Here is an 11,530-nt window from a genome sequence, read left to right as displayed (position 1 = left end):
TGTTGGTCTGTTAACGTCGTCCGTCGTTATTAACTTTTACAACAAAAAAATCCCTGTGAATGGACTTAATCCTACAGAAGCGTATAAGGGACAACACAAATTGACAATGACCGATATCTAGCAAACATAACTATTTCGTATGGCAAGCCGTTGTGGAATTTATTGTACCACTGAATGTATTTTTTTTTTACTTTTCTGGTGGTAGCCACGTGGTTAAATATTCTGCATTGCTTCTATCAGAGCTTTGGATAGATCTATTCATATCAATATTTAAGTTCAGGAAAAAACAAAACATAATGTCACATTCAAACTTACGAATGACTGATATATTTACTTTGCCATACCAAGGTAAGTAACTTGACATGAAATTCAAGACGAACAATTCTCTTTGGTGTCATTTCTTACATACTTAAACATGTTAAAACAAATGAAAAAGAAACTTAAAAAAGTGACAACACTTTTCTAAACAAAGAGGTATGAAGTTATATGTTAATGTATGGTGAACAATTGATTTAGATACTGAAAAAGCTATGAGAAAACAAAGCTTTTTACTTGTACCACCAAATCATATTCATATATAATACCATGTTTTACAGTATGTCCGTTACGCTGTTCATCATTACTAAAATACCACAGGTGCGTTTTATGTGTACATTTACACACACAGTGTTTTTATTCTCTCCAGAAACTATGTTGCTGTATATTATTTATATGTGTGTAATTGTTGTGATTGCAGGTAAGTAGTTTACAAATTAGATATTATAGTGATATCTTGGAACAAAAAGAATAGAAAAATTAAAGAAGGCAATTGTGTATCAAAATAACTGAAATTGTTTCTGCGCAGTTATATATAACATGTATAGAACAGCATGAACAGACATTTTCTACTAGTGTTTCTGCGCAGTTATATATAACATGTATAGAACAGCATGAACAGACATTTTCTACTAGTGTTTCTGCGCAGTTATATATAACATGTATAGAACAGCATGAACAGACATTTTCTACTAGTGTTTCTGCGCAGATATATATAACATGTATAGAACAGCATGAACAGACATTTTCTACTAGTGTTTCTGCGCAGTTATATATAGCATGTATAAAACAGCATGAACAGATATTTTCTACTAGTGTTTCTGCGCAGTTATATATAACATGTATAGAACAGCATGAACATACATTTTACCGAGGGTATCATCAGCCCAGTAGTCAGCACTTCTGTGCTGACATGAATTATCATTGGTACGGTCGTATTTATAAATTAACTGTTTACAAACCTCTGAATTTTTGAAATACTAAGTGCTTTTCTACATCAGAAATAGATTACCTTAGCTGTAATTGGGAAAATGTTTAGGAATTTTGGTCCTCAATGCTCTTCAACTTCGTACTTTATTTGGCCTTTTAAACGTTTTTGGATTCGAGCGTCACTAGTGAGTTTTTTGTAGACGAGACGCGCGTCTGGCGTAAATAAAAAAATTAGTCCTGCAATCTATGATGATAAGTTTATTTTCGACAAGGTACTGGTTAAACTATATACAATTACATCTAGATGATGCAAATTTATCTTTTGATATGTAATAGCAAAAGAGTTAATGTTGAAAGGATTAATGTTGAAATTGTAAATGTTGGAGTGTTAACGTTGAAAATGTTAAATTTGAAAGTGTTTATGTTAAAAGTGTTAATGTTGAAAGTATTAATGCTGAAAATGTTAAAAATGAAAGTGTTGTTTGTAAGATTGATATTTCATACTTCTATTTATTATCCTTTATTTCGTTTATTTTGAAAAAAAAAGTTATGATGGAAGGTTATTTTTGGAACCAATTTCTAAAAAACTTTTCTGTGGGAAGACCTATTTTATTTGTTCTGATTATTTATATATTTTTATATTTTTTTCTTCTGCCTAATTTTGTTGTTGTGATAAATATTTGTTTCGAAATATGTCGCTTAGATAGCTCTCATATGGTATCGTATAGTTCATGCGCTTTTAAATTTCACCCTGACGAACAATTTTCTTTGTAAGAGTTGTCTACCCGAACACTGTTTTCCTTGTGACTACATCTCCTCCAGAACTGCAGAAGAAAGCGACAGATTTATATTGTAAAATTGCTTGTTATATCCTTCGCATGTTTCGTCCTATTTTGACCAAAGCGATTTGAACACTCCATATGAGAGTTATTTCCTTATGCATGTTATATAAGTAGTATGCATTTCTAACTAGTAAATCATAAGTGATAGAGACCTAGGGTCTTTTGATTTGAGGTCCTTAGTCCAAAAAATTAAAAATAGGTCAAGGTCAGAGGTCAAAGTCATATTCTAACTTAAGATATTGGCTTATTTTCAATTACTTCCAAAACCCGTATAAGATATCGACAACATATTTTTCCTAAATTGTAAGTTGCGACATGTCGTAACACATAAATTTTGGTTGAAAGGGTACGTTGACCATAAAAGGCAGTATTCTCCCTTTTTATATTTAAAATTACTTGTATGGTGGCATAACTCATTTATTAAATATAATAAAGACCTAGGATAAGTTGATTCAAATATCATTGGTGTATGACCTTGAAATTGAACGCAAGGTCAAAATTAAATTTGATGTTCTAGATTTTGACCTTTGCTTTAAATTCATATCTAAACACAATAAAGCCGTGGGACTTTTTTCATTAGGTTGCAATTAACATGACCTTGGAAATCCAACCGGAAATGATTTTTTGTAAACCGGAAGTAGCTTTGTTTTGTACTTAATTGATGTAAAAGAATATAGAACCATATATTCTATAAAACAAAATCGGAAGTAACACTGTATCTCCCTTATTTAGAAAAAAAAATTGTATTGAAACCATATATTTTCTAAATCAGTGTACAATAGGCTTTCATTTGACGCTGGATATGATATTTCAAACTGAATTTTCATAAATCTATATCAAAATTGATCGTTATAGGTGGAAATACTATATAATTGTATAATTTATTTTTATCAAAACATGTCAATGGGTGCCTGTCGGTATTCAGGAACTTATAATTCAGAGATGTCGTTAGTTTTCTGTTATATTATTTCGATAACTTTATTTTTATCATTGATAAAACCGTTGTTTTTATCGTTTAAACCTTTTCACATTTTCAGATGTGGTTTACTCTACGGTATAGGTTTTGCTCATGGTTGAAATCTGTACATAGATTATTATATATAATTGCTCAAATCTACGTCATTTTGGACATTGGTGGAAAGCTTTGTCATTGGCAATCATACGACATACATTCTATTATATTCAAATAAAGCAATAAGCCTGAGCTCGTTGATAACTTAATATTTATCATTGTATATAAACAATTGGGTGTTTTGTAGTTGATCTTTTTTTATATTAATGAGTGGAAATATGACAGTTAAAGGTTTTAGTGATAAACTAAAAAATTCATTGACGTCAACGAATTAAAGGAATAAAGAGATGAAAAGCTTAACTATTATAATTATCACAATTATATCGCTTCAAATAAAAGAAAAAAGTTTTGAATCCAAACAAATAACGATCTGGAGATATAATTTGGATATATGTTTATTGAGATTGATATCAAGACTACAAAGAGTTGAAACATGCATTTAAAAGATATTAGCAAACTTTAGTGTGCTAATTTGAATAAATGTGATATGAACATCAAAACAAATGATAATTCTACGACAGATCTATCCATTGGATGATCAGTGAAGGTGATACACGGCTGAAAACAAATTTGATATTCATGACTACTCTAAGCAAAGCAATGTTAAATCTGCAAATCTGCGGCAGCAAATTTGTGTTCTCCGCAAACCGGGAGTCGACCTCTTAGTGTTTGGATATCGAGACAACACCGCCTGAACTATGTCCATCGCTCTAGACAACGCGACCACCTAGACTAAAAGGAACCAGTATACTGTTTATCGTTGAGTTCGGTTTGTTGACATGCATGTATCGTTTCAATGTGTAGTGTTCTTAGGTAGCTGTTTCGATCGCGTACAAATGTATCTTGCACATCCTTATTTGTATACCGTTTACTAAAGAAAGAGCTACCCATATCCCTCCTAAAATTACCCTAAAGAAATTGTACATAGTGCCGCGAATGTTTGAGCAGTTAGATTATCATTAGTTTACAATTAGTTTTCAAAAAGAAACACAGAAATGCCAAGTAATGATAAATACTAGATCTAGACTTGTTTGAATACAACAAGTTGTGGAATTATTGCTATTGAGACATCTATCAAACAATGACCAACTCATGCAGATTTAAGCAAATATTTGTTCTCGTACGGCCTGCGACAATGAGCAAATACCAATACCACATATTAAGCTATAACAAAATGATAGACATCAATCAACAGCAATCACTGAATTTAAGTCTTTTGGCGTTGGACTGGCACATACAGAATATAGATATAGGAAGATGTGGTGTGAGTGCCAATGAGACAACTCTCCATCCAAATAACAATTTATAAAAGTAAACCATTATCGGTTAATGTACGGCCTTCAATCCGGAGCCTTGGCTCACACCGAACAAAAAGCTATAAAGAGCCCCAAAATTACAAGTGTAAAACCATTCAAACGGGAAAACCAACGGTCTAATAACTGTATAGCGTAATTATAAAAATTGATTGCGATCGCTCAATCATTTCCCTAACCTCGAATAGTGGTGTAACAGAACACCACACGAACAATCTAGAAGTTATAACTCTATTTGGACTTAATGATAAAAAAATATCTGATTCCTACCGGCTATGATACCAGTTTCTGTAAAAATATATAAAATTAAAATAACATTATACGCTATCAATTTTCCTCTATCAGATGCTGATTAATATTTTCCTATACCTCCATTTTTAATTTGTTTTTTTATTTAATGAGTTATGTTTGACCCGAGATCAATCGGAGTAATTCTCGCCAATAAAAAATCAGTTATAGAATCATTATTGTGACGTATTATATAAGCATTGTCACAGAGGAAATTTTAGGGAATCCGAATGTCGTATAGGATAATCGAGCCCAAATATTTGAAAATTCAAAACCTCATATATCAACTTTGAAGAGAAGGTGTAACCAAATTGTTAAAATTGTAAAGATTTCGTAAAGAAAGAGATCAATGTTTCGAAAAAAATTTAAACAATTTTAGAAACCTAAACATAATGAAATTTATAAACATTAAAACAATGAAAAGAAGGATCCGAAATTCTATACATATATAGTTAAAACGTGTATAATGAATTTGAACAATAAATTTTGATGTGTTTCCTCTTGAAATTGATAAAAGTCAAATCAAGTTTTAGTAATAGTTTTATTTTCTTAATATTTAGATACCACGCGTCCATACTTCAAGGTTAAACAGCTGTCTGTAGTGACAGACCCATTTATCACGGAAGTATCAGGAATTGCAGCAAGTCGGGCTCATACAGATATTTTATATGTTCACAATGATAGTGGAGACGGACCTTATATCTACGCTATCCACGCTTTGACTGGTGAAGTTAAATCCAAAATCACAATAAATATGGCCATTCACAATGACTGGGAAGATATTGCATATGGTGTCTGTCATGGTCAGGAATACTGTTTGTTTATTGGTAATGATGAAAATATTCGTACTACAGAACATAATTATATAATGTTTCTACATAAATTGCCCATAATTACACTGTAGTACAATGTCAATAAACAATATCTTTTGAAGAAAATATCATAAATTGCATCACCTTCTGAATTTTTAGAATTCGAAAAAAATCTGTTAAAACAGTGTCTTTTTTAATTTGTTGTATATTGTTTTTCCTCATGCTAAACGTGCAATTACAATTATGTCATGTTGACTCTGGAAATATATATTTTTTTTTTGTAAATCAATAGATCCTGCAAAGAAGGTAGACAAAGATAATGATAGAACAATTCTGAATATGACTGTAACCATAGAGAGTCAATGATCCCGGATAGCAGAAGCCCCAAAAAAACCTAATGATGCATAATTTCTAAATCTCTGAGTTTTTAATATTCAATTCTGCTCAGTAACTGAAGTTTTAATATAGATCACATTTAATATAGTTCTGTTTATTGCAATATACTATTTTGAAAAAAACAATACCAAGTCTAGATCAAATCAGTTTCAGTTTTACGTTTTGATTTTAAATATCAAAGTACAATTTAAAGTACACGGATGTTGATGGACACAATCAATTAACGATCTGCTATCGAAACAATATTTGAGTAGAGTTTTATGGACTAACATCCTGTTTAATTGTTTACATATTCAACAAAACACGGATGTCAGTTGACCGAAATGTAAAGCAACATTATGACATTTGATTCAATTGCAGATTTTTTCTGAAAATAAATTTAACCGACTAAAAGTAAATACGATTGAATAAACTAATTTCAAAAGGACAAAGATCACTTTTAAATAGGCAAAATATGGCCTTCAACTCTATTTCATCATAACATTTTAAAACTGCTATTTTTTGGTTCTTTGGTCGATCTATTTCAAATGCTTTACTTCTTTGTTAAAATAAGTCTTTTCAAAAGAGAATCAGCACATTTTGGATAATTTGTCAAAAAATTATGAATTGATATATTTTTTGTACGTCAAATGGATCCCTTTGGCCGCAGCCTAGGACCAACAATGTTTTGTAACCAGTCACGATTTTGAATCAATAGGAACAAACACTTTCTGGATCGTATTATATGTTCCCTTAATTCAATTTTGTAGAATATTATTATTATTGTCGGGAAGCCTGCATTTCATTGGCTGTCAGAGATTTATGTCTATCATATCTTTTTTTGGTCGTAAGTTGTATACTTAACTGTTTACTGATTTATGTTTTTGAGGTGATTTTGGAGGAAATACCTGGAATGGTTCTAGGGACATTATCTACAGAGTAAGGGAGCCAGCTGTAATCAACCAAACATTAACAGTAGACGTTGATGCAACTATACATTTCTCGTAAGTATTTCTAAATTGAGAATTTTTATTCACCGGCAAAGTAGTAACTTGTCTCCCTTATTTAAAAAAAAAACGTATATAGGAACTGTATAATATTGAAATCAGCGTACAGTTAACCTTTATTTAATATTGGAATTTACTTTTATCAACCGGTAATGGCTTTTATTCTCTGCATTAAATTATGGAAAACGTTAAAAAGAAAAAAAAAGTATTGTTGGAATAATTGCGGGCTAAGCTGTGTTTTGACACCAGACTTACAGTACTATTATTTATTTTAATTTTATTATAAAGTAGAAACACCTTGAGTTGTTAGTCTATAATTAGTTATAGATGATGTTAGCTTGAATTTTATCTATCTTGTACCAATAATACACTTGAGTAATTTGAAGTTATTTGAGGTAACTGCAATCAATCAAAATATACTTCTTTATCGAAATGATCATTGTCACCTTCAGATTAAGAACAGTAAATGATCTATATTGAAAGTGTCAATGTGACTGTGATATCAAAATAAGCAATGCAAGCGCTGATTCTTTGGGTTTTTATTCATGTCTGTGTGTGATTATTTTGTATCGCTATTTGATAGAAATATAGCTTTTCTTTTGTTTTCCAACAACTGCTTTGCATAAAACATGTGTTAAAAATAATACATATCTAATAATCCGAATGTTTGAATTTTAGAAAGTGAGATTAAATGACTCACAGCACTAGCAATTCATTTAATTTTTATTTCATTTTTTATGTTTTGTAGATGGACAGAACATTACTGCGAGACTATAATGATAGACCCCCAAGGGGAAATTTATCTTGTGTCTAAAAACACTGGTGTTCCAGCTAAAGCAGTACATGTTCAAAGCTCCGCCTGGAACAATCCAGAGATAACCAATTTAACAGATCTTGTTACCATGTCTTTCCATACAGAATACCCTGACCCAACTGGAGGGGACATATCACCGAATGGAACGGAAGTGGTTATAATATCCGTAGACAATCTTTACTACTGGAACGTCACGAAAGGAGATTATCTTTCTGCACTTGCCTTAGACCCAATTAAATTAAAATACAAAGACGAACCTCAGGGTGAGGCAGTTTGTTGGAAACCAGACGGTGCAGGGTTTTACACTTTAAGTGAAGGACTTAATCAACCAATTTACTATTATGAACGATTAAGTGGTGATCCAACTGGTAGTTCTAACCGAATTATAGTTGATTTAGTTTGTGTAATGACAGTACTGATTTCAATTGCCATGCTTTGATGCAAACACACAATTTTTAACATACATCGCGTAAGTGTTATTAATCCATGCCATTTTATTTGAAAAGAATCACTGCAATGAGTATATTTTCAGTCCTTCTTTAATTTTCATCGACAGAAAGGAAATGAATAAAAAGTACTTGTTACTCTTTTAGACAAATGTTTTTTTTTATTCATTATGCACAGGATGTTTTTTTTTATTATTTTTTTTATCATTTTCCAACCTTTGAGTAAGAGTTTATTTGATAATAATATAGACTTTACATGGTTGTGTACATGTGGTTTTTCCATTTTCCTACAATCTACCATTTTACTTTACCAATACTGGACCTCAACTGTACCGATAAACCGAAGCTTTAAACGTATATTATGCATTGATTTATTCCCTCACTATGTTCGTTCGAATATAAAAATAATAATCTATGGGCTTTAAAAGGACAAAGGTCCAATGAAGATGTGCTGCTCGACATAACCTTTAATTCATTATCTTATATATATCAAATACAACACATCATATTAATCATTATCAGAATTACAAATGCTCAATGAAATATGCCTGAATAAATATGTCTCTTTTTTTCTGCTAAAGCAATAATCGATGATCAGAAAGATAAACGCAAGAGTGGAAAGTGCAAAGAAAGGTCACATGTATATTGTAGGACAAGCATAAAACATTTTATACTCGCCACGAAACATAAGAGGTCAGCGAGTTTAGCTTTGCTTGCTGTTTAGTAAGCGTTTGTTTTCCTACATTTCTATCTCATTGTTTATTTCCTCCTATCTCCATTTATGATGAAATTGTGTTTAGTTGACTAGTTTGTCTTTTCGTCATCCTCTAAAATTGTTGGTCTTTTATCATAGCGTTGTCCATTTGCTTTCGACTTATGTGTTTTGGATGTCCCCTTACTATCCTTCTCATCCTTTTCGAAAATTGTTCTAGTTGAAATACTATATGAAATCTTTACACATTTACTTCAGGCGATTGAACAAGGAAATATCTTGAAATTGGTGATGCTTTTCTCTAAAATAATTTGCGTTAGCGGTTTAACATTTCCCATTTGTTATTTCAGTAACGAATTTCAAATGTGACGATGGATTTTTTCAATATTTTACATAAATATACCTTATAAAAATATGGTTGATTTTGATTGGTTGAAAGCAGGTGTATTTTTTTTTAATTTGTTTACCTTAATCTAACGAATATCACTTGTATTTAATCATCGCTGGGTAATGCACACAATACTATGACATTTTCCCGCTCTGTCGTGGTATTTTCAAAAATGTATATATTACTTTTTTAATATTTAAGGTAACGCGTGAACATTTTGTACGCTTTATCAAATACAGCTCTTTTGCTAACTTTTTGTTATCAAAATATTAATGGTGTATTATTGAATATTTAACTGAACCATTCCTTTTTATATTCCGTGTAATTAAAAAGATATTTCATGTTGCGGAGGAGAATTTGCCAAGTAGCTTTCCTGGACAGGTAGCTCAGGAAATGTTAACTGCCCTCGCTTGTTTTTTTTTGGGGGGGGGGGGGGGGGGAAATGCCTTTATTTTGTCTATGTTTCCGCGAAAAGAAATAAGAATTCTTGTCAGTTATTCATTATTATTAGCTTTATTTAATGTATGTATTTATAAAATAGAAGATGTTGTTTGATTTGTTCTTTTTGGGATTGAAATGTTATAGTCAAATCCTTGATTCTCCCTGTTTGTGATCAAAACACATTTTTTAGATCACAAAAATGGATTATATGCATAAGGCTAGCTGGTTAGTCAAATCTAAAAGGATCTGCAATTATGTGCTGTTTTAAAGTAATTTTAAAGAGAGACCACTAATGTTTTCTGTTTTATGCATCGATTCGGTTTTTCTACTTTCTTTGTACGATTGTTATACTATTATGTAGTCAAATATCAAAGTTGTATTGTTGTCTCCATTTAGTGTTATAGACGATCGTTAAATTTAACTGCTGCTCAATGAGTCTGCATATTGTTCGCTGAAGATTGAAAATAGTCTTGAAACTAAATGAAAGCAACACGAATGTAATATATGATAGAACAGTTAATACGACAGTTGCAATATAAAAGGAACATAAAATGCTGTTTTCATCATTAAAGACATTTCATTGTAAGTGTTCGTTTGCCATCATCAATTTTCTTATTATAGATACAAGGATTAAATTTTGTATTTACTCCAGACGCGCGTTTTGTCTACAAAAGACTCATCTGTGACGCTCAAATTCAAAGAAAAACATAAAAGTTAAATACAGTACGAAGTTGAAAAGTATTGAAGACCAAAATTCCAAAAAGCTTTGCCAAATACAACTGAGGTAATCTATTCCTGAGGTAGAAAAACCTTAGTATTTCAAAAATTCTAAAGTTTTGTAAACAGTTAATTCATTTTAGCACAGAAGTGCTGACTACTGGGCTGGTGATACCCTCGGGGAATTAAATCCCACCAGCAGTGGCATCAACCTAGTGGTTGTAAGTAAATTCATCATAGATACCAGGATAAAATTTTGTATTTACGCCAGATATTACGGTAAAAAGTTTGTCGTAATTAGTGTTAAGGTAAATCATGTGTCCTTCTTTAAAAGATGTGGCATGATTGCGCTAAAGACAACTTCTTATCAAATGATGTTTATCATGCAACTATAAGCCACTGCCTAGCCCTTCAAAATGAATAATAAACCGTATAGGTGTCCGAGACCGCAGTTTTTTTCGTAGTGCAATTCTTTTAGATAATAAATGAAAATTACAAAAGATCATATCTGCGCTTTCTCAATAATATTTTAATAGTGTGTTGTACTACTTTTGGGACAAATTATGGCGAAATTATAGAAATCTTCATCAGCTCTTACTCAAAATATGGACACATTTATGTTAAGGGGGTCTTGAAATCCTTTGACAGCTTCCGAAGTGCTAATTTTTATCCTTTTTCAGAATTTATGACCCAAATATTTTTGCAGTGTAATTTCACCTCCTACTTGCTATTTGAGGCATAACACATGGAGAATAAATTTGGAAGGTGTATAAAAGAAATTGGCAAGTAACACACTGTCCACACTTCGGACTATATCCACTGACAGCGAAAATAAAAGGAGAAACACTGTGGTCTCGTACCAAGAAAGTTTTAAAAGGCACGGAAATAACATAAAACGTAACAGTTCAAACAATATTGAACAAAATTATAAACGAAAGAAAAATTTTGATAGACAGTGCGACAAACAACAAACAAATGGCTGTCCCTGACTGATCTGTTGGTACTTGTACCTCATACTGCTAATTTGTTAGATTTCAAAGATAAACAAATGTGGTAGA

At 31.5% G+C, this 11,530-nt stretch overlaps 1 protein-coding gene across 1 annotated transcript; it reads left to right on the top strand.

Annotated features, from left to right (window-relative positions):
- Positions 1-484: 484 nt before the first annotated feature.
- LOC139511322 (uncharacterized) lies at positions 485-9,869 on the top strand. Its single transcript, XM_071297964.1, has 4 exons — positions 485-736; positions 5,321-5,587; positions 6,837-6,951; positions 7,703-9,869. The coding sequence occupies exons 1-4, from the start codon at positions 586-588 to the stop codon at positions 8,205-8,207; spliced, it is 1,038 nt and encodes a 345-aa protein (XP_071154065.1). The 5' UTR covers positions 485-585; the 3' UTR covers positions 8,208-9,869.
- Positions 9,870-11,530: the final 1,661 nt, after the last annotated feature.

The sequence above is a fragment of the Mytilus edulis genome, chromosome 2 (genome assembly GCF_963676685.1).
Source record: "Mytilus edulis chromosome 2, xbMytEdul2.2, whole genome shotgun sequence".
In the NCBI taxonomy this organism is placed as follows: Eukaryota; Metazoa; Mollusca; class Bivalvia; order Mytilida; family Mytilidae; genus Mytilus; species Mytilus edulis.
This window is presented reverse-complemented; position numbering and strand designations above follow the sequence as displayed.

Excerpts from the sequence above, each read along its gene's own strand:
- LOC139511322 (XM_071297964.1), top strand. The coding sequence starts at position 586 with ATGTTTTACAGTATGTCCGTTACGCTGTTCATCATTACTAAAATACCA. Across the intron at positions 5,588-6,836 it reads GGAATACTGTTTGTTTATTG|GTGATTTTGGAGGAAATACC; the intron begins GTAATGATGAAA and ends TATGTTTTTGAG. Across the intron at positions 6,952-7,702 it reads GATGCAACTATACATTTCTC|ATGGACAGAACATTACTGCG; the intron begins GTAAGTATTTCT and ends TATGTTTTGTAG.